Source organism: Scyliorhinus canicula, chromosome 3 (assembly GCF_902713615.1).
Source record: "Scyliorhinus canicula chromosome 3, sScyCan1.1, whole genome shotgun sequence".
Taxonomy (NCBI): Eukaryota; Metazoa; Chordata; class Chondrichthyes; order Carcharhiniformes; family Scyliorhinidae; genus Scyliorhinus; species Scyliorhinus canicula.
In genome coordinates, this window is record NC_052148.1 from 89,953 (window position 1) to 114,030 (window position 24,078).

Consider the following 24,078-nt stretch of genomic DNA (forward strand, 5'->3'; position numbering starts at 1 on the left):
TCAGCATGGATTTACAATGGGTAATCATATTTAACAAACTTGACTTTTTTGAAGCTATTACTAACAATATTGACAAAGGAGGGTTGGTGAGCACAGTGTATTTGGACTTTCAGAAGGCTTTTGGTAAAGTCTTCCACAGGAGGTTATTTAGCAAAATAAAACCACGGGCATGGGATCGGGGGCGCGGGATCGGGGGCGCGGGATCGGGGGGCGCGGGATCGGACGGCGCGGGATCGGACGGCGCGGGATCGGACGGCGCGGGATCGGACGGCGCGGGATCGGACGGCGCGGGATCGGACGGCGCGGGATCGGACGGCGCGGGATCGGACGGCGCGGGATCGGACGGCGCGGGATCGGACGGCGCGGGATCGGGGGCGCGGGATCGGGGGCGCGAGATCGGGGGCGCGGGATCGGGGGCGCGGGATCGGGGGCGCGGGATCGGGGGCGCGGGATCGGGGGCGCGGGATCGGGGGCGCGGGATCGGGGGCGCGGGATCGGGGGCGCGGGATCGGGGGGCACGGGATCGGGGGCACGGGATCGGGGGCGCGGGATCAGACATAATGTGGAGAAATTAGCGCTAACCCAGTCTGATACAAGGAGCAGGTGTGTAGAATTTTCCCGAAATGGTTCAGAAATTAGAAAGTGTAGATATACAAAGGAGCCTGGGTGTCCTTGTCCATTAGTCATCGAGGCCAACATGCAGGTGCAGCAAGCTTTACGAAAGCTGATGGAATGTTAGTCTTCAATCACAAGAAGGTGATAGTACAGGAGCAGTGAGATCTGACTCCAATTGGACAGGAGTTAGGCTGCACCTGGAACACGGAGTGTAGATTAGGTCCCCTGACCTCAGATAGGATATTATTATCACAGAGGGAGTAAGGGAAAGGTTCAACAGACTCCTTCCAGGAATACTGGGACTATCTCATGAGGAGAAATTGGGAAACTGGGCCTGTATTCCCTCGAGTTTCAAGGAATCAGAGGTGTTCTCATTAAAAGAACAGTCAGCGTAGATGCGGATAAGATGGTTCCCTTGGTTTGGGCATCTGGAACCAGGGGCACAATTTCAAATTAAGGGGGCAGTCACTTCGGACCGAGATGAGGAGAATGTGTCAACACCTTATCGAGTTCTTTGAGAAGGTGACTGAACAGGTAGACGAGGGTAGAGCAGTTGATGTGGTGTATATGGATTTCAGTAAAGCGTTTGATAAGGTTCCCCACGGTCGGCTATTGCAGAAAATACGGAGGCTGGGGATTGAGGGTGATTTAGAGATGTGGATCAGAAATTGGCTAGTTGAAAGAAGACAGAGAGTGGTAGTTGATGGGAAATGTTCAGAATGGAGTTCAGTTACGAGTGGCGTACCACAAGGATCTGTTCTGGGGCCGTTGCTGTTTGTCATTTTTATAAATGACCTAGAGGAGGGCACAGAAGGATGGGTGAGTAAATTTGCAGACGACATTAAAGTCGGTGGAGTTGTAGACAGTGCGGAAGGATGTTGCAGGTTACAGAGGGACATAGATAAGCTGCAGAGCTGGGCTGAGAGGTGGCAAATGGAGTTTAATGTAGAGAAGTGTGAGGTGATTCACTTTGGAAAGAATAACAGGAATGCAGAATATTTGGCTAATGGTAAAATTCTTGGCAGTGTAGATGAGCAGAGGGATCTCGGTGTCCATGTACATAGATCCCTGAAAGTTGCCACCCAGGTTGATAGGGTTGTGAAGAAGGCCTATGGTGTGTTGGCCTTTATTGGTAGAGTTATTGAGTTCCGGAGCCATGAGGTCATGTTGCAACTGTACAAAACTCTGGTACGGCCGCATTTGGTTATGGGAAGGACGTGGAAGCTTTGGAACGGGTGAAGAGGAGATTTACCAGGATGTTGCCTGGTATGGAGGGAAAATCTTATGAGGAAAGGCTGATGGACTTGAGGTTGTTTTCGTTAGAGAGAAGAAGGTTAAGAGGTGACTTAATAGAGGCATACAAAATGATCAGAGGGTTAGATAGGGTGGACAGCGAGAGCCTTCTCCCACGGATGGAGGTGGCTAGCACGAGGACAGAGGTCAGAGGTGGGTTTTTTACGCAAAGAGTGGTGAGGCCGTGGAATGCCCAACCTGCAACAGTAGTGAACTCGCCAACATTGAGGGCATTTAAAAGTTTATTGGATAAGCATATGGATGATAATGGCATAGTGTAGATTAGATGGCCTTTAGTTTTTTTTTCCATGTCGGTGCAACATCGAGGGCCGAAGGGCCTGTACTGCGCTGTATCGTTCTATGTTCTATGTTGAGAATCTTTGGAATTCTCTAGCCCAGAGCTGTAGGAGCTCAGTCACAGAGTGTTTACTGCACAGAGTGAGAGATTTTAGATTAACAATAGAAAGGGTTATGGTGATAGTGGCCTCTGCTGTTCCCATGTTCCGAGACGGAGACAGAAACAGACAGACATCCATCCACAGCATTCCATCACTGACCTGACAAGGGCTTCCTTCAGCCGGCCATTCTGTTCCTCCAGCTGTTTGACATGGTAACTGGATGCAGCCCCATCAGTCCCTGCAAACAGCAAACCAGTTCTCAACAACTGTGACGACAAAGTTGCCCTAACCTTCACATCCCCACTCCCACACTGTCTTGCACTGTCCCACACTGTCCCGCACTGTCCCGCACTGTAACTGTCCCGCACTGTCCCACACTGTAACTGTCCCGCACTGTCCCGCACTGTAACTGTCCCGCACTGTCTCGCACTGTAACTGTCCCGCACTGTCTCCCACTGTCCCGCACTGTAACTGTCCCGCACTGTAACTGTCCCGCACTGTCTCCCACTGTCCCGCACTGTAACTGTCCCGCACTGTAACTGTCCCGCACTGTAACTGTCCCGCACTGTCTCGCACTGTAACTGTCCCGCACTGTCTCGCACTGTAACTGTCCCGCACTGTCCCGCACTGTAACTGTCCCGCACTGTCCCGCACTGTAACTGTCCCGCACTGTCTCGCACTGTAACTGTCCCGCACTGTCCAGCACTGTAACTGTCCCGCACTGTAACTGTCCCGCACTGTCACTGTCCCGCACTGTCACTGTCCCGCACTGTAACTGTCCCACACTGTCCCACACTGTCTCACACTGTCCCGCACTGTCTCACACTGTAACTGTCCAGCACTGTAACTGTCCCGCACTGTAACTGTCCCACACTGTCACTGTCCCGCACTGTAACTGTCCCACACTGTCCCACACTGTCTCACACTGTCCCGCACTGTCTCACACTGTAACTGTCCCGCACTGTAACTGTCCCGCACTGTCCCGCACTGTAACTGTCCCACACTGTCTCACACTGTAACTGTCCCGCACTGTCACTGTCCCGCACTGTAACTGTCCCACACTGTCTCACACTGTAACTGTCCCACACTGTCCCGCGCTGTCCCGCACTGTAACTGTCCCACGCTGTCCCGCGCTGTCCCACACTGTCCCGCACTGTCCCGCACTGTCCCGCACTGTCCCGCACTGTCCCGCACTGCCCCGCACTGCCCCGCACTGCCCCGCACTGCCCCGCACTGTAACTGTCCCGCACTGTCCCGCACTGTCCCACACTGTAACTGTCCCGCACTGTCCCACACTGTAACTGTCCCACACTGTCCCGCACTGTCCCACACTAACTGTCCCACACTGTACCACACGCATGTCCCGCACTGTCCCACACTGTAACTGTCCCGCACTGTCCCACACTGTAACTGTCCCGCACTGTCACTGTCCCGCACTGTCCCGCGCTGTCCCGCGCTGTCCCGCACTGTCCCGCACTGTCCCGCACTGTAACTGTCCCACACTGTCCCGCACTGTCCCACACTGTAACTGTCCCACACTGTCCCGCACTGTCCCGCACTGTAACTGTCCCACACTGTAACTGTCCCGCACTGTCCCACACTGTAACTGTCCCACACTGTAACTGTCCCACACTGTAACTGTCCCGCACTGTCCCACACTGTAACTGACCCACACTGTAACTGTCCCGCACTGTAACTGTCCCGCACTGTAACTGTCCCACACTGTAACTGTCCCACACTGTAACTGTCCCACACTGTAACTGTCCCACACTGTAACTGTCCCACACTGTAACTGTCCCACACTGTAACTGTCCCACACTGTAACTGTCCCACACTGTAACTGTCCCACACTGTAACTGTCCCACACTGTAACTGTCCCACACTGTAACTGTCCCACACTGTAACTGTCCCACACTGTAACTGTCCCACACTGTCTCACACTGTAACTGTCCCACACTGTAACTGTCCCGCACTGTAACTGTCCCACACTGTAACTGTCCCACACTGTAACTGTCCCACACTGTAACTGTCCCACACTGTCTCACACTGTAACTGTCCCACACTGTAACTGTCCCGCACTGTCTCACACTGTAACTGTCCCACACTGTAACTGTCCCGCACTGTCTCACACTGTAACTGTCCCGCACTGTCTCACACTGTAACTGTCCCACGCTGTCCCACACTGTAACTGTCCCACACTGTCCCGCACTGTCTCACACTGTAACTGTCCCACACTGTCCCGCACTGCTCGCACTGTCCCGCACTGTAACTGTCCCACACTGTAACTGTCCCACACTGTCCCGCACTGTCACATTCTATAAGGAGAACACTCAAAACCGACCGTGACAGTGCGGCACTCCCTCAGTACTGACCCTCTGACAGTGCGGCACTCCCTCAGTACTGACCCTCTGACAGTGCGACACTCCCTCAGTACTGACCCTCTGACAGTGCGACACTCCCTCAGTACTGACCCTCTAACAGTGCAGCACTCCCTCAGTACTGACCCTCTGACAGTGCGGCGCTCCCTCAGTACTGACCCTCTGACAGTGCAGCACTCCCTCAGTACTGACCCTCTGACAGTGCAGCATTCCCTCAGTACTGACCCTCTGACAGTGCGGCACTCCCTCAGTACTGACCCTCTGACAGTGCGGCACTCCCTCAGTACTGACCCTCTGACAGTGCAGCTCTCCCTCAGTACTGACCCTCTGACAGTGCAGCACTCCCTCAGTACTGACCCTCTGACAGTGCGGCACTCCCTCAGTACTGACCCTCTGACAGTGCGTGCGCCCTCAGTACCGACCCTCTGACAGTGCGGCACTCCCTCAGTACTGACCTTCTGACAGTGCGGCACTCCCTCAGTACTGACCCTCTGACAGTGCAGCACTCCCTCAGTACTGACCCTCTGACAGTGCGGCACTCCCTCAGTACTGACCCTCTGACAGTGCAGCACTCCCTCAGTACTGACCCTCTGACAGTGCGTGCGCCCTCAGTACCGACCCTCTGACAGTGCAGCACTCCCTCAGTACTGACCCTCACAGTGCGGCACTCCCTCAGTACTGACCCTCTGACAGTGCGGCACTCCCTCAGTACTGACCCTCTGACAGTGCGTGCGCCCTCAGTACTGACCCTCTGACAGTGCAGCACTCCATCAGTACTGACCCTCTGACAGTGCGGCACTCCCTCAGTACTGACCCTCTGACAGTGCAGCACTCCCTCGGTACTGACCCTCTGACAGTGCGGCACTCCCTCGGTACTGACCCTCTGACAGTGCGGCACTCCCTCGGTACTGACCCTCTGACAGTGCGGCACTCCCTCGGTACTGACCCTCTGACAGTGCGGCACTCCCTCAGTACTGACCCTCTGACAGTGCGGCACTCCCTCCGTACTGACCCTCTGACAGTGCGGCACTCCCTCGGTACTGACCCTCTGACAGTGCGGCACTCCCTCAGCACTGACCCTCTGACAGTGTAGCACTCCCTCAGTACTGATCCTCTGACAGTGCAGCACTCACTCAGTACTTACTCTCTGACAGTGCAGCACTCCCTCAGTACTGACCCTCTGACAGTGCGACACTCCCTCAGTACTGACCCTCTGACAGTGCGGCACTCCCTCAGTACTGACCCTCTGACAGTGCGGCACTCCCTCAGTACTGACCCTCTGACAGTGCAGCACTCCCTCAGTACTGACCCTCTGACAGTGTGGCACTCCCTCCGTACTGACCCTCTGACAGTGCGGCACTCCCTCGGTACTGACCCTCTGACAGTGCGGCACTCCCTCAGTACTGACCCTCTGACAGTGCGGCAGTCCCTCAGTACTGACCCTCTGACAGTGCGGCACTCCCTCAGTACTGACCCTCTGACAGTGCGGCACTCCCTCAGTACTGACCCTCTGACAGTGCAGCACTCCCTCAGTACTGACCCTCTGACAGTGCAGCACTCCCTCAGTACTGACCCTCTGACAGTGCGGCACTCCCTCGGTACTGACCCTCTGACAGTGCGGCACTCCCTCAGTACTGACCCTCTGACAGTGCGGCACTCCCTCAGTACTGACCCTCTGACAGTGCGGCACTCCCTCAGTACTGACCCTCTGACAGTGCGGCACTCCCTCAGTACTGACCCTCTGACAGTGCAGCACTCCCTCAGTACTGACCCTCTGACAGTGCGGCACTCCCTCAGTACTGACCCTCTGACAGTGCGGCACTCCCTCAGTACTGACCCTCTGACAGTGCGGCACTCCCTCAGTACTGACCCTCTGACAGTGCAGCACTCCCTCAGTACTGACCCTCTGACAGTACGGCACTCCCTCAGTACTGACCCTCTGACAGTGCGGCACTCCCTCAGCAATGCTGTACACCCTCAGCACTGGCCCACCAGTACAAAGAACAAAGAACAATACAGCACAGGTACAGGCCCTGCGGGCCCTCCAAGCCTGCGCCAATCACGTGTCCTATCTAGACGAACCTCTTGTATCCTTCTATACCCCGCCTGTTCATGTGCCTGCCCAGGTAAGTCTTAAAAGTCGCTAACGTGTCTGCCTCCACCACCTCACTTAGCAGCGCATTTCAGGCCACCACCACCCACTGTGTAAAACAACTTCCCCCGCACATCTCCACTGAACCTTCCCCCCCTCACCTTGAACCTGTCCCCCCTTTGCAATTGTCATTTCCACCCTGGGAAAAAGCCTCCTACTGTTCACCCTCTCTATACCCTGAATAATGTTATAAACTTCTATCAGGCCGCCCCTCAGCCTCCGTCTCTCTGGGGAGAACAATCCCAGTTTATTCAATCTCTCCTCATAGCTAATACCCTCCATACCAGGCAACATCCTGGTAAACCTTTTCTGTACTCTCCCCAAAGCCTCCACGTCCTTCTGGTAGTGCTGTGACCAGAATTGGACACAGTATTCCGAATGTGGCTGAACCAACGTTCTGTATAACTGTAACATAATTTTCAAGCGTTTATACTCAATACCCTATCCAATGAAGGTAAGCATGCCACATGTTCCTTTACCACCATTTCCACCTGTGCTGCCACTTTTAAGGATCTGTGGACCTGCCCCACCCAGATCTCTCTGTGTCTCTATGCTCCTGATGGTTCTGCCATTTATTTTATAGCTCCCACCTGAACTGGATTTACCAAAATGCATCAACTCGCATTTGTCCGGGTTAAATTCCATCTGCCATTTCTCTGCCCAATTTTACAGTCCATCTATATCCTGCTGTATTCTCTGACAATCTTCATCACTATCCACAACTCCTGCAATCTTAGTATCAGCCGCAAACTTGCTAATCAGACCCGCTACGTTTTCTTCCAAGTCATTTATATATATTACAAAGAGCAGAGGTCCCAGAACTGATCCCTGTGGAACACCACTAGCTACAGACCTCCATTCGGAAAAACACCCTTCCACTGCTACCCTCTGTCTTCTATGGCCAAGCCGGTTCTGTATCCATCCAGCTAGTTCACCCTTGACCCCATGTGATCTAATCTTTTGCACCAGCCTGCCATGAGAGACCTTGTCAAATGCTTTACTAAAGTCCATGTAGACAACATCCACAGCCCTTCCCTCGTCAATCATTTTTGGCACCTCCTCAAAAAATTAAATTATATTAGTGAGACATGACCTCCCTCGTACAAACCCACACTGTCTGTTCCTAATAAGACCATTTCACTTCCAAATGTGCGTAGATACTACGGTTCTGAGATTCTTTTCCAACAATTTCACGATTACTGATGTCAAGCTCACTGGCCTATAATTACCCGGATTATCCTTGCTATCCTTCTTAAATAACGGTACAACATTGGCTATCCTCCAATCCTCTGCGATCTCACCTGTGGCCAACGAGGAAACAAAGATTCTGTCAGAGGCCCAGCGATTTCATCTCTTGTCTCCCTCAGTAATCTGGGAAGGATACCATCTGGTCCTGGGGGTTTGTCTACCTTAATGTTTTTTAACACACACTTTTTTCCCTTTTTTTTAAATTTTAGATTACCCAATTCATTTTTTCCAATTTTCCAATTAAATGGCAGTTTAGCGTGGTCAATCCACCTACCCTGCACATCTTTGGGTTGTGGGGGCGAAACCCATGCAGACACGGGGAGAATGTGCAAACTCCACAGGGACAGTGACCCAGAGCCGGGATCGAAGCTGAGAACTCGGCGGCGTGAGGCAGCAGCGCTAACCACTGTGCCACCGTGCTGCCCCTTTTTAACACACCTAACACTTCCTCCCTCATATTGATGACTTGTCCAAAAGTGCTTACATATCCCTCTGACACCACCAATCAGCATGTCCCTCTCCTTTGTGAATACCGATGCAAAATACTCATTAAGGATCACACCTACTTCCTCTGGGTCGACACATAATTTCCCTCCTTTGTCCTCGAGTGGGCCAACTCTTTCTCCAGCTACCCTCTTGTTCCTAATATACGTATAAAATGCCTTAGGATTCTCCTTAATCCTGTCTGCCAAGGACATTTTGTGACCCCTTTTTGCCCTCCTATCTCCCTGCTTGAGCTCTTTTCTAGTTTCCCTGTATTCGTCAAGTACTTCATCTGTTTTTAGTTGCCTGTATCTCATGTATGCATCCCTTTTATCAGATGTGGGGGTCACTGGTTAGGCCAGAATTTATTGCCCTTCCCTAGTTGCCCTTCAGAAGGTGGTGGTGAGTTGCCTTCTTGAACCGCTGCAGTTCTTCAGTTGTAGGTACACCCACTGTGCTGTTAGGGAGGGAATTCCAGGATGTTGCCCCAGTGACAGTGAAGGAACGGCCGATATATTCCCAGTCAGGATAGTGAGTGACTCGGACGGGACCCTCCAGGTGGTGGGGGTCCCAGGTATCTGCTGCTCTTGTCCTTCTAGATGGTAGAGGCTGTGGGTTTGGAAGGTGCTGCCGAAGGAGCCTTGGTGAGTTGCTGCAGTGAATCTTGTAGATGGTACACACGGCTGCCACTGTGTGTCGGTGGTGGAAGGTATGAATGTTTGTGGAAGGAGGAGCAATCAAGCGGGGTTGCTTTGCCCTGGATGGTGTTGAGCTTCTTGAGTGTTGTTGGAGCTGCACTCATCCAGGCAAGTGGAGAGTATTCCCTCACACTCCTGACTTGTGCCTTGTAGATGGTGGACAGGCTTTGGGGGGGGTCAGGAGGCGAGTTACTTGCCGTAGGATTCCTAACCTTTGACCTGCCCTGGTAGCCACAGTGTTAATGTGGCTACGAAAGAGAAAATGCTGGAAAATCTCAGCAAGTTTGGCAGTATCTGTAGGGAGGGAAAAGAGATAACGTTTCGAGTCCATTGACTCTTTGTCAAAGCTAACAGACAGAGGAAGTTGGAAATATTTATACTGTGGAGTTCCCTCCCTACAGTTGCTGCCAGACCCGCTGAGATTTTCCAGCATTTTCACTTTTGTTTCAGGTTTCCAGCATCCGCAGTAATTTGCTTTTATTAATGTGGCGAGTGCGGTTCGGTTTCTGATCAATGGTAACCCCCAGGATGTGATTGTGGGGATTCAGCGATGGTAATGCCATTGAATGTCAAGGGACGGTGGTTAGATTCTCGCTTGTAGGAGATGGTCATTGCCTGGCACTTGTGTGGTGTGAATGTAACTTCTCCCTTGTCAGCCCCAAGCCTGGATATTGTCCAGGTCTTGCTGCATTTGGAAATGGACGGCTTCATTATCTGAGGAGTTGCAAATGGTGCTGAACATTGTAATAATCTTTATTATTGCCAAAAGTAGGCTTACATTAACACTGCAATGACGTTACTGTACAAATTCCCCTAGTCGCCACATTCGCCTGTTTGGGTCACAGAGGGAGAATTCAGAATGTTCAATTCACCCAACAGCACATCCTTCAGGGCTTGTGGGAGGAAACCGGAGCACCCGGAGGGAACCCACGCGGACACGGGGAGAACGTGCAGACCCTCGCAGACAGTGACCCAAACAGGGAATCAAACCTGGGACCCTGGGGCAGTGAATCAACTGTGCTGCCCTCCTACAGTGCCCTGGAGTTGAGATGATGGACCTCTGCTGCATGCCCTCAGTATCGGCCAATCAGCATTCCCCAGTACTGCAGCGTACTGCTGCATGCCCTCAGTATCGGCCAATCAGCATGCCCCAGTACTGCAGCGTACTGCTGCATGCCCTCAGTATCGGCCAATCAGCATGTCCCAGTACTGCAGCGTACTGCTGCATGCCCTCAGTATTGGCCAATCAGCATGCCCCAGTACTGCAGCGTACTGCTGCATGCCCTCAGTATCGGCCAATCAGCATGCCCCAGTACTGCAGCGTAATGCTGCATGCCCTCAGTATTGGCCAATCAGCATGTCCCAGTACCGCAGCGTACTGCTGCATGCCCGGAGTATTGGCCAATCAGCATGCCCCAGTACTGCAGCGTACTGCTGCATGCCCTCAGTATCGGCCAATCAGCATGTCCCAGTACCGCAGTGTACTGCTGCATGCCCTCAGTATCGGCCAATCAGCATTCCCCAGTACTGCAGCGTACTGCTGCATGCCCTCAGTATTGGCCAATCAGCATGGCCCAGTACCGCAGCGTACCGCAGCATGCCCTCAGTATTGGCCAATCAGCATGTCCCAGTACCGCAGCGTACTGCTGCATGCCTGGAGTATTGGCCAATCAGCATGCCCCAGTACTGCAGCGTACTGCTGCATGCCCGTAGTATTGGCCAATCTGCATGCCCCAGTACTGCAGCGTACTGCTGCATGCCCTCAGTATTGCCCATCTGCATGGCCCAGTACTGCAGCGTACTGCTGCATGCCCTCAGTATTGGCCAATCAGCATGTCCCAGTACCGCAGCGTACTGCTGCATGCCCTCAGTATTGGCCAATCAGCATGTCCCAGTACTGCAGCGTAATGCTGCATGCCCTCAGTATTGGCCAATCAGCATGTCCCAGTACTGCAGCGTACTGCTGCATGCCCTCAGTATTGCCCATCTGCATGGCCCAGTACTGCAGCGTACTGCTGCATGCCCTCAGTATTGCCCATTTGCATGGCCCAGTACCGCAGCGTACTGCTGCATGCCCTCAGTATTGGCCAATCAGCATGCCCCAGTACTGCAGCGTAATGCTGCATGCCCGGAATATTGGCCAATCAGCATGTCCCAGTACTGCAGCGTACTGCTGCATGCCCTCAGTATTGCCCATCTGCATGCCCCAGTACTGCAGCGTACTGCTGCATGCCCTCAGTATTGGCCAATCAGCATGGCCCAGTACTGCAGCGTACTGCTGCATGCCCGGAGTATCGGCCAATCAGCATGGCCCAGTACCGCAGCGTACTGCTGCATGCCCGGAGTATTGGCTAATCAGCATGGCCCAGTACTGCAGCGTACTGCTGCATGCCCGGAGTATCGGCCAATCAGCATGCCCCAGTACCGCAGCGTACTGCTGCATGCCCGGAGTATCGGCCAATCAGCATGGCCCAGTACCGCAGCGTACTGCTGCATGCCCTCAGTATTGGCTAATCAGCATGGCCCAGTACTGCAGCGTAATGCTGCATGCCCTCAGTATCGGCCAATCAGCATGCCCCAGTACCGCAGCGTACTGCTGCATGCCCTCAGTATCGGCCAATCAGCATGTCCCAGTACTGCAGCGTACTGCTGCATGCCCTCAGTATTGGCCAATCAGCATGCCCCAGTACCGCAGCGTAATGCTGGATGCCCGGAGTATTGGCCAATCAGCATGCCCCAGTACTGCAGCGTACTGCTGCATGCCCTCAGTATTGGCCAATCAGCATGTCCCAGTACTGCAGCGTACTGCTGCATGCCCTCAGTATTGGCCAATCAGCATGCCCCAGTAATGCTGCATGCCCGGAGTATCGGCCCATCTGCATGCCCCAGTACTGCAGCGTAATTCTGCATGCCCTCAGTATCGGCCCATCTGCATGCCCCAGTACTGCAGCGTGTTGGCAGTCTGCATCAGGGCACAAACTCATGCACGGGGTTTGAAGCCATGCTTTTGACTCTCAGCCCTGATCCAGAATGGTCACTAGTTACTTCAGTATCGAAAAGCTGTACCAACCATACTAAACTCATTTTTACCTTTCTCTTCAATCTCATGTTTCAAGATCTCGAGGTCCATTGTCAGCTCTTCAACCTTCTCCTTCAAACTATCCACCTCCTGTTGGAGAGATTCTGCCCGCTCCTCTGCCATTTCTTTGTCCAGTGTTGCCATCTCAATGGCATCGGCTGTATCAGCCATCTCCTCCATGTAATGGTCCCTGTTTTCAAGTGCATCCTTCGCTTCCTGAAGAGTTAAGGGGAGAAAGGGCTGAGATATATTCCCACCAATGAAACACAGCTAACCATACAAACCAGAGTAATTCAATCCATCCTCAGACCCAACCCCAGGAACTAAACACAGTGCAAAGAAAGACAGATAATTAAGCAAAGTCTCAATATAAATAAACATAGTTTCATTAAAACATCCAGCTATTGTAAGCGACAGGCTAAAGCCCTCGTCTGTTACATGTTTCTCGTTTAATGCCTGTCCTACTGGCTGGTTTTAAAATGACAGACTTTTGGTTTTGAACTGAACCCCCCCCCCCCTCAAGCTGCTACATGGCCTGAACCGGCAGACCCTTGGATTCAATATGATCTGTGGCATGGCCCATGATGGACTCAGCTACCAGCCAATCACCTCTTCTGCAATTTCAGACCTTGTCGTATTTTCACTGGCGATTGGTCGAGCATTTCAGAATGTTCTGGAAAACCCAGGCAAGCCAATTTGTAGTTTCACTTTTGAGCTTAGGTCGGAGACAGAACAAGGCAGATCTCTCTCTCCGCTCTCAGCTAGTCGATTTAAACTGCTTCCAGCCAACCTAGGGAAGCTCTTCTGGTTTCAAAGCCTCCAGGCATTTGTCAGGTTTGTGGGAATGTTAAATCTGGGTTTGGCAGGGCTGGTGATGTGAAACTCTCTTTCCTATCAGCTGAGGCTGGCAATTAAAGTCCCCTCCAGCCGGCCTGTCAATGTTCCATTTCTGAGTAAAAGGCTGGGAAACTGAAGCTGTGGTTAAAGACCTTTCTCCCTGTAGTCAGTTCAGCCTGTGGAGGACCTCACCTATCTCCACCTGCAAGGAGGTTTCAAATCCTCGTCAAATCCTCAGTGAAGAATTCTAATATAACCTCAGTGGGTCTGATGGCTGGACCGGCAGAGGTCCCACAAATACAAGTGACTCTCTGGAGGAAATTCTACCCCCTCCATGTTCTAACTGAAGGCAACCATTAAGAAAGGCAAACCAACCAAGGAATTCGGCACTTTGGTTCCTTGGATTTTCGCGGACCACAAAAACCACAACCTCAGCAGCGAAGATCCTCACATAATAATGATAATAATCGCTTATTGCCACAAGTAGGCTTCAATGAAGTTACTGTGAAAACCCCCTAGTCTCTCCTACCTCTAAATCCATGTTTGTTTCTAACCTTTCCTACCCCTTCACCGTGTGTCTGGGAGGAGGGTGGGACTGGATTTGGGAATAGTGAGACTAGTCGACCATTGTTCCATTATATGGTCATTGTTTACTCTTGTTATAAACAGTGTTTTAAATGTTTCACTTGTAAATCTGGTGCCTGTAACTCATTGGAGCTGTGAGGGGTTAAAGATGGGTGGACAATACACAAATAATTGGGACTCCGGGGTCTGTGGGGCTGGAACAGACTGAGCACTCACCCAGGGTGTAGTAACGTTATGGAGACATTGCCTCGTGAACAAAGGTCACTTGGGACTCTACTCATTGGAATTTGGAAGAATGAGAGATGATCTCATTGAAACCTGTCGGATTCTTCAGGGGCTGATCGGGAAAATGCTGAGAGGATGTTTCAGCTCAGGGGAGAGTCCCGGACCAGGGGAGAGTCTCGGACCAGGGGAGACTCTGGGACCAGGGGAGAGTCTGGGACCAGGGGAGAGTCTCGGACCAGGGGAGAGTCCCGGACCAGGGGAGAGTCTCGGACCAGGGGAGAGTCTCGGACCAGGGGAGAGTCTCGGACCAGGGGAGAGTCCCGGACCAGGGGAGAGTCCCGGACCAGGGGAGAGTCCCGGACCGGGGAGAGTCGCGGACCAGGGGAGAGTCTCGGACCAGGGGAGAGTCTCGGACCAGGGGAGAGTCCCGGACCAGGGGAGAGTCTCGGACCAGGGGAGAGTCCCGGACCAGGGGAGAGTCTCGGACCAGGGGAGAGTCCCGGACCAGGGGAGAGTCCCGGACCAGGGGAGAGTCTCGGACCAGGGGAGAGTCCCGGACCAGGGGAGAGTCCCGGACCAGGGGAGAGTCTCGGACCAGGGGAGAGTCTCGGACCAGGGGAGAGTCCGGGACCAGGGGAGAGTCCCGGACCAGGGGAGAGTCTCGGACCAGGGGAGAGTCTCGGACCAGGGGAGAGTCCGGGACCAGGGGAGAGTCCCGGACCAGGGGAGAGTCCCGGACCAGGGGAGAGTCTCGGACCAGGGGAGAGTCCCGGACCAGGGGAGAGTCTCGGACCAGGGGAGAGTCCCGGACCAGGGGAGAGTCTCGGACCAGGGGAGAGTCTCAGAATAAAGAGGCGCCAGTTTAACACGGAGATTTAGAGGAAGTTCTTCTCTCGGAGGTTTGTGTGTCTTTGGAAGTCCTCGTCACAGAGAGGTGTGGGGGCCGAGTCATAGAATTTACAGTGCAGAAGGAGGCCATTCGGCCCATTGAGTCTGCACCGGCTCTCGGAAAGAGCACCCTACCCGAGGTCAACACCTCCCCCTATCCCCATAACCCAATAACCCCACCCAACACTAAGGGCAATTCAGCATGGCCAATCCACCTAACCCGCACATCTTTGGACTGTGGGAGGAAACCGGGGCACCCGGAAGGGTGGTAGCAGGGGCTGCTTTAGCTCACTGGGCAAAATCGCTGGCTTTTAAAGCAGACCAAGGCAGGCCAGCAGCACGGTTCAATTCCCGTACCAGCCTCCCCGAACAGGCGCCGCAATGTGGCGACTAGCGGCTTTTCATAGAAACTTCATTGAAGCCTACTCCTGACAATAAGGAATTTTCATTTCATTTTTCGGAGGAAACCCACGCACTCACGGGGAGAACGTGCAAACTCCACACAGACAGTGTTCCAAGCTGGGAATCGAATCTAGGACCCTGGAGCTGTGAAGCAAATGTGCTAACCACTGTGCTACCATGCTGCCCTTGTGTATATTTAAGGCTGAGATAGATTCTTCATCATCAGGGCATCAAGGGTTATGTGGAAAGGACAGGAAGGTGGACGTGAGGAATGTTGGATCAGCCATGATCCCATTGAATGGTGGAACTGGCTCCAGGGGCTGAATGGCCTCCTCCTCTTCCTATTTCTTACGGTCTTATGGTCTAATCCTGGTATTTATGCACAGACCAGATTTGTTAGTGCTCTTTGGGGGGGTTTAAACTAATTCAGCAGGGGCATGGGAACCTGGATTGTAGTTTTGGGGTACGGGAGATTGAGAGTATAGAGGTCAGGAGCACAGATTTGACTTTGCAGGAGGGTGCCAGTGTTCAGGTAGGTGGTTTGAAGTGTGTCTACTTCAATGCCAGGAGTATACAAAATAAGGTAGGGGAACTGGCAGCATGGGTTGGTACCTGGGACTTCGATGTTGCGGCCATTTCAGAGACATGGATAGAGCAGGGACAGGAATGGTTGTTGCAGGTTCCGGGGTTTAGGTGTTTTAGTAAGCTCAGAGAAGGGGGCAAAAGAGGGGGAGGTGTGGCGCTGCTAGTCAAGGACAGTATTACGGTGGCGGAAAGGATGCTAGATGGGGACTCTTCTTCCGAGGTAGTATGGGCTGAGGTTAGAAACAGGAAAGGAGAGGTCACCCTGTTGGGAGTTTTCTATAGGCCCCCTAATAGTTCTAGGGATGTAGAGGAAAGGATGGCAAAGATGATTCTGGAAAAGAGCGAAAGTAACAGGGTAGTTGTTATGGGAGACTTTAACTTTCCAAATATTGACTGGAAAATATATAGTTCGAGTACATTAGATGGGTCGTTCTTTGTACAATGTGTGCAGGAGGGTTTCCTGACACAATATGTTGACAGGCCAACAAGAGGCGAGGCCACATTGGATTTGGTTTTGGGTAATGAACCAGGCCAGGTGTTAGATCTGGAGGTAGGTGAGCACTTTGGAAACAGTGACCACAATTCGGTGACCTTTACGTTAGTGATGGAAAGGGATAAGTATACCCCGCAGGGCAAGAGTTATAGCTGGGGGAAGGGCAATTATGATGCCATTAGACATGACTTAGGATGTGTAGGTTGGAGAAGTAGGCTGCAAGGGTTGGGCACACTGGATATGTGGAGCTTGTTCAAGGAACAGCTATTGCGTGTTCTTGATAAGTACGTACCAGTCAGGCAGGGAGGAAGGGGTAGAGCAAGGGAACCGTGGTTTACCAAAGAAGTGGAATCTCTTGTTAAGAGGAAGAAGGAGGCCTATGTGAAGATGAGGCGTGAAGTTTCAGTTGGGGCGCTTGATAGTTACAAGGAAGCGAGGAAGGATCTAAAGAGAGAGCTAAGACGAGCAAGGAGGGGACATGAGAAGTCTTTGGCAGGTAGGATCAAGGAAAACCCAAAAGCTTTCTATAGGTATGTCAGGAATAAAAGAATGACTAGGGTAAGAGTAGGGCCAGTCAAGGACAGTGGTGGGAAGTTGTGTGTGGAGGCTGAGGAGATAAGCGAGATACTAAATGAATATTTTTCGTCAGTATTCACTCAGGAAAAAGATAATGTTGTGGAGGAGAATGCTGAGACCCAGGCTATTAGAATAGATGGCATTGAGGTGCGTAGGGAAGAAGTGTTGGCAATTCTGGACAAGGTGAAAATAGATAAGTCCCCGGGGCCTGATGGGATTTATCCTAGGATTCTCTGGGAAGCCAGGGAAGAGAATGCTGAGCCTTTGGCTTTGATTTTTATGTCATCATTGGCTACAGGAATAGTGCCAGAGGACTGGAGGATAGCAAATGTGGTCCCTTTGTTCAAGAAGGGGAGTAGAGATAACCCCGGTAACTATAGGTCAGTGAGCCTCACGTCTGTTGTGGGTAAAGTCTTGGAGAGGATTATAAGAGATACGATTTATAAACATCTAGATAGGAATAATATGATTAGGGATAGTCAGCATGGTTTTGTGAAGGGTAGGTCATGCCTCACAAACCTTATCGAGTTCTTTGAGAAGGTGACTGAACAGGTAGACGAGGGTAGAGCAGTTGATGTGGTGTATATGGATTTCAGTAAAGCGTTTGATAAGGTTCCCCACGGTCGGCTATTGCAGAAAATACGGAGGCTGGGGATTGAGGGTGATTTAGAGATGTGGATCAGAAATTGGCTAGTTGAAAGAAGACGGTGGTGGTTGATGGGAAATGTTCAGAATGGAGTTCAGTTACGAGTGGCGTACCACAAGGATCTGTTCTGGGGCCGTTGCTGTTTGTCATTTTTATAAATGACCTAGAGGAGAGCACAGAAGGTTGGGTGAGTAAATTTGCAGACGACACTAAAGTCGGTGGAGTTGTAGACAGTGTGGAAGGATGTTGCAGGTTACAGAGGGACATAGATAAGCTGCAGAGCTGGGCTGAGAGGTGGCAAATGGAGTATAATGTAGAGAAGTGTGAGGTGATTCACTTTGGAAAGAATAACAGGAATGCGGAATATTTGGCTAATGGTAAAATTCTTGGTAGTGTGGATGAGCAGAGGGATCTCGGTGTCCATGTACATAGATCCCTGAAAGTTGCCACCCAGGTTGATAGGGTTGTGAAGAAGGCCTATGGTGTGTTGGCCTTTATTGGTAGAGAGATTGAGTTCCGGAGCCATGAGGTCATGTTGCAGCTGTACAAAACTCTGGTACGGCCGCATTTGGAGTATTGCGTACAGTTCTGGTCGCCTCATTATAGGAAGGACGTGGAAGCTTTGGAACGGGTGCAGAGGAGATTTACCAGGATGTTGCCTGGTATGGAGGGAAAATCTTATGAGGAAAGGCTGATGGACTTGAGGTTGTTTTCGTTAGAGAGAAGAAGGTTAAGAGGTGACTTAATAGAGGCATACAAAATGATCAGAGGGTTAGATAGGGTGGACAGCGAGAGCCTTCTCCCGCGGATGGAGGTGGCTAGCACGAGGGGACATAGCCTTAAATTGAGGGGTAATAGATATAGGACAGAGGTCAGAGGTAGGTTTTTTACGCAAAGAGTGGTGAGGCCGTGGAATGCCCTACCTGCAACAGTAGTGAACTCGCCAACATTGAGGGCATTTAAAAGTTTATTGGATAAGCATATGGATGATAAGGGCATAGTGTAGGTTAGATGGCCTTTAGTTTTTGACTTCCCATGTCGGTGCAACATCGTGGGCCGAAGGGCTTGTACTGCGCTGTATCGTTCTATGTTCTACCTTGAAACTAAAAACTGTTCCAGCATGGACCCCTGTAATTATATACAGTTCCTGCTCCTAACACTGTACCCGATCATGTACAGACCCCACAAATTGAACACAATTCCAGCACCAACTGTAGTAAATACAGTCCCAGCACCAGCCCACGTATAATTAAACACAACCCCAGCAATGGCGTCAGTATATAAACACAGTCCATATATGGACCCCATTAATTAAGCACAGTCCATATACCAACCCCAGCAATTAAACACAGTCCATATACCAACCCCAGCAATTAAACACAGTCCATATACCAACCCCAGCAATTAAACACAGTCCATATACCAACCCCAGCAATTAAACACAGTCCATATACCAACTCCAGCAATTAAACACAGTCCATATACCAACCCCAGCAATTAAACACAGTCCATATACTAACCCCAGCAATTAAACACAGTCCATATACTAACCCCAGCAATTAAACACAGTCCATATACCAACCCCAGCAATTAAACACAGTCCATATACCAACCCCAGCAATTAAACACAGTCCATATACCAACCCCAGCAATTAAACACAGTCCATATACCAACCCCAGCAATTAAACACAGTCCATATACCAACCCCAGCAATTAAACACAGTCCATATACCAACCCCAGCAATTAAACACAGTCCATATACCAACCCCAGCAATTAAACACAGTCCATATACCAACCCCAGCAATTAAACACAGTCCATATACCAACCCCAGCAATTAAACACAGTCCATATACCAACTCCAGCAATTAAACACAGTCCATATACTAACCCCAGCAATTAAACACAGTCCATATACTAACCCCAGCAATTAAACACAGTCCATATACGAACCCCAGCAATTAAACACAGTCCATATACCAACCCCAGCAATTAAACACAGTCCATATACTAACCCCAGCAATTAAACACAGTCCATATACCAACCCCAGCAATTAAACACAGTCCATATACGAACCCCAGCAATTAAACACAGTCCATATACCAACCCCAGCAATTAAACACAGTCCATATACCAACCCCAGCAATTAAACACAGTCCATATACCAACCCCAGCAATTAAACACAGTCCATATACCAACCCCAGCAATTAAACACAGTCCATATACCAACCCCAGCAATTAAACACAGTCCATATACCAACCCCAGCAATTAAACACAGTCCATATACCAACCCCAGCAATTAAACACAGTCCATATACCAACCCCAGCAATTAAACACAGTCCATATACCAACCCCAGCAATTAAACACAGTCCATATACCAACTCCAGCAATTAAACACAGTCCATATACTAACCCCAGCAATTAAACACAGTCCATATACTAACCCCAGCAATTAAACACAGTCCATATACGAACCCCAGCAATTAAACACAGTCCATATACCAACCCCAGCAATTAAACACAGTCCATATACCAACCCCAGCAATTAAACACAGTCCATATACCAACCCCAGCAATTAAACACAGTCCATATACCAACCCCAGCAATTAAACACAGTCCATATACCAACCCCAGCAATTAAACACAGTCCATATACCAACCCCAGCAATTAAACACAGTCCATATACCAACCCCAGCAATTAAACACAGTCCATATACCAACCCCAGCAATTAAACACAGTCCATATACCAACCCCAGTAATTAACACAGAACTATCCTGCTGTTTCACTGAAGCAATGCTAACCATGTGGAGTATGGAGAATGCTGCGCTATCTCTTCCCCATGCCCAGCCTAGTACATCCATTGAGCCAAGGCTGCACACCATGAGAGGTGAGACTAGAGGAGCTGTGCATGAATAATGAAGGGGGCATGAACCTTTTTGGCGTCTTTCAGTTGCCGCTGCAGTTCATTCTGCTGTTCCTGCATCTTCTGCTTCCATTCCTGTAACTGCTCAAACTGAATCCGGAATTTCTCCAGCTCCTTCAGCTTGACTCGGTCTTCATTTCTCTTCATTTTTAATGTCTCCAGTTTCTCTTCAAGATCCTTCACCTGGGCTCGAAGATTCTCCTCCTCCTAGAAACACATGATATCAATGGAAGACGTTAAACTCTTCCCTCAACATAACTCTAGTTGAATATCAAATAGAAGCATTTAGTTGTGAAACTTTGGAATTTGACATTAACTCTCTCTTCACCCACTTTAAACAACTCAGTTAACACAAATTCAAAGAACAAAAAGAACAAAGAAAAATTACAGCACAGGAACAGGCCCTTCGGACCTCCAAGCCTGCTCCGATCCAGATCCTCCATCTAAAACTGTCGCCTAGTTTGGTTATACTGGTTTAGCTCAGTAAGCTGAACAGCTGGTTCGTGATGTCATGGGAATGACCCTTTAAGAAAGGTTTTGTCTTATCACATGGCTTCAGTGATGTCATTGTGTGGGTGGAGCTGGGCTGTGGCTCTGTGAGGTTTTACTTTCGCTTTGAGTTTGGACTGATTTGAACTGCACAGGTTGAAAAAAGTGTGTCACTACCTTCATTTTAAAAGCTGTTTCGAGACTACTTGATAACTTAAAGGACAGAATTGCTTTCCGGAAGGAATTCAAATCTGCTGTTGGGAAAGGGGAACGGAGTATAACAGCAGTCTCATACCAGTAAGAGTGCTGTGTGCTGGGCCACACCTTTGAAAAGGGGTTTCTGGTTTTGCTTGGATTTTGTTATTGAATTGGAACAGTTAAGGGGGGGATTCATTAAGGGTTATACATATATTAGTGTAGCTGTGTGGGGTCTTTATGTTTGTAGTTGATAAAAGGTCTTGGTGTGAGTGTTTATACAAATATTAACTAAATTCTTTGAATGAAGCTTGTGTTTTGATTAAAAACGCCCAAGAACTCTGTTGAATAACACCAGAAAGGCAAGCTCTTCTGCTCATCCTAGCCCAAATCAATAAACAGTTGGAGGTCAGTGGGCTCCATAATACATTTTAGAGTTGTTAATCCTGGTCCACAACAGTAACACAGTGAGGCCAGCAGGCACTGCTTCAATTCCCCACCATCTCCACATTGCCCCTCGCCTGGGGTGTGTGAAGACAGAGGGCAGCAGTGGAAGGGCGTTTTTCCCAATCCAGGTCTGTAGCTCGTGGTGTTCCGCAGGGATCAGTACTGGGACCTCTGCTCTTTGTAATATATATAAATGACGTAGCGGGTCTGATTAGCAAGTTTGCGGCTGATACTAAGATTGCAGGAGTTGCGGATAGTGATGAAGATTGTCAGAGAATACAACAGGATATAGATAGGCTGCTAAATTGGGCAGAGAAATGGCAGATGGAATTTAACCCGAACAAATGCGAGGTGATGCATTTTGGTAGATCCTCCGCTCCCACTGCGATGTTCCAGTGAAGTTCCAAACTAACTGGAGGAACAGAACCCCATTTCCCACACAGGCACTTTACAGCCTGTTATAGGCCAGGGTTTCGAGAACCCCAAAGTGTATCATGGAGTCCACCTGATCCACCACTTTTACTAGATTGTGGTATGGGGAGCACACGGCCCAATCTACAGGAGTGGTATAGCAGAAATGGAAAAGTATTTGTTTAAAGCAAAACAATGTTTATTCTATGAACTCAAGTTAACCTTTTTAAAACATACAGTGAACATCTTAGCAACCATCAATTCAAATACAACCCCTAAAGAATACAACACTAAGTAATCCTTTAAGCTTTCCTTTTAACATCCATAAGACTTAAAACACCTTTTGCCAGAAACACATCAGGTTAAAGTCACTGCTGTTAATAGTTTTAAATCACCAGGATCGAATTAGTCTTTAGATTAGAGAGAGAGATTCATACACCTTCTGGCTGTGACTGCAGCTCTCCAACTCTGAAAACAAAACTGAAACACACCCTGCAGCAAACAGCCTAAAACAAAAGTAAAAAGCTGACAGACAGCCCAGCTCCACCCACTCTCTGACATCACTGCAGTAATGAGCACCCATTTCTTAACAGTACTCTCACTACAGATACTTATATACACCCCCATTTATAAACACCCACTTCTTAAAGGTACTCTCACATGACACAGCCGCTGGACTCAACGAGTTCAACAACTTCCGACAATGAACTCTGCCCTCCATTGTGAATGTTCTTCCCTACAACAAGGCTACACCCCACCTCGTGCTGGTAAATGATGCTGAAATAGGTGTTTAATGGCAAGCGCAGACATGATGGCCGAAGAGCCTCTTTCTGTACAGTATAATTCGATAACTCTTTGACCCCAAGTCTGAATCTTGTTCTCACGTTTATGCTTTCAGACAGGGCAAACTCTTTCTCTGCTATTAACACATTCTGCCATTTTGCTTTCAGACAGTGCTGACCGTTATTCTGCGACTAACACCCACTTGGGACAAAAGATTTTGCCTCCAATACTATCATTTCCACTGTTTGCCTTTTGGCCCCTGACATTTTGCCATTTAATCCCTCCCACCAATCCCACCTTGACCTACAATTTGCCCCTCCCCCATTTTTAACACCTTGAAACCCTCATTTTCCTATCACTCTCCAACTCTCCAGTCATACAGACTTGAAATATTAACTCGGATTCTCTCTCCACACACGCTGCCAGACCTGAGATTCTTCAGCATTTTCTGCTTTTATTTCAAATTTCCAGCATTTGCTGTATTTTGCTTTCATTTTGCTGTTTAAATCCCAGTGTCACCCTCTTAGAAATAGTGATGAACATTTTCCAATGTTCCATGTTGCTACTCTCTTTCCTTTTTATATACTTTGCTGTGTTTTATATCACGTGCTGGTTCCATCTCAGACTCCAACTTCTCTCTCTTTCGAATTGTTTTTAGTCATCCCTTGCTGGTGTCACAGGTGCTGGATGGAAGGAGGAGCGATCAAGCGGGGCTGCTTTGTGCCTGGATGGTGTCGAGCTTCTTGAGTGTTGTTGGAGCTGCGCTCATCCAGGCAAGTGGAGAGTATTCTATCACACTCCTGACTTGTGCCTTGTAGATGGTGGACAGGCTTTGGGGGGTCAGGAGGTGAGTTACTCGCCGTAAGATTCCTAACCTTTGACCTGCCCTGGTAGCCACAGCATTAATAGTGCAGGAGAGCGATAGTTATGGGAACACTATAGTAAGGGGCACAGATAGGCGCTTCCGTGGACCTGAAAGAGACTCCAGGATGGTGTGTTGCCTCCCTGGGTCAATTATGTCTCCGAATGAGCACAGGACATCCTGAAGGAAGGGTGAACAGCCAGAGGTCGCAGTGCACATTAGTACTAATGACAAACGCAGGAAGAGTAATGAGGTCCTGCAGGAGGGGTTCAGGGAGTTTGAAAGAGTGAGAGGACCTGAAAGTGTCATAGAGCGAGAGAAGAACCGGTAGATTGAGAGGGCGAGAGAGGAGCCGGGAGATTGAGAGAGCGAGAGAG

The 24,078-nt window shown here is 50.1% G+C and overlaps 1 protein-coding gene across 1 annotated transcript in view; it reads right to left on the bottom strand.

Annotated features, from left to right (window-relative positions):
• The window catches only part of LOC119963589 (dynactin subunit 1-like), a 160,521-nt gene that overhangs the window by 52,193 nt on the left and 84,250 nt on the right, over positions 1-24,078 (bottom strand). Inside the window, exons 6-8 of the mRNA XM_038792919.1 lie at positions 20,524-20,721; positions 12,356-12,560; positions 2,394-2,544 (exon numbers count right to left, since the gene is read on the bottom strand). Coding sequence (XP_038648847.1) covers positions 2,394-2,544; positions 12,356-12,560; positions 20,524-20,721 — 554 coding nt within the window. The remainder of the gene's footprint in view (positions 1-2,393; positions 2,545-12,355; positions 12,561-20,523; positions 20,722-24,078) is intronic.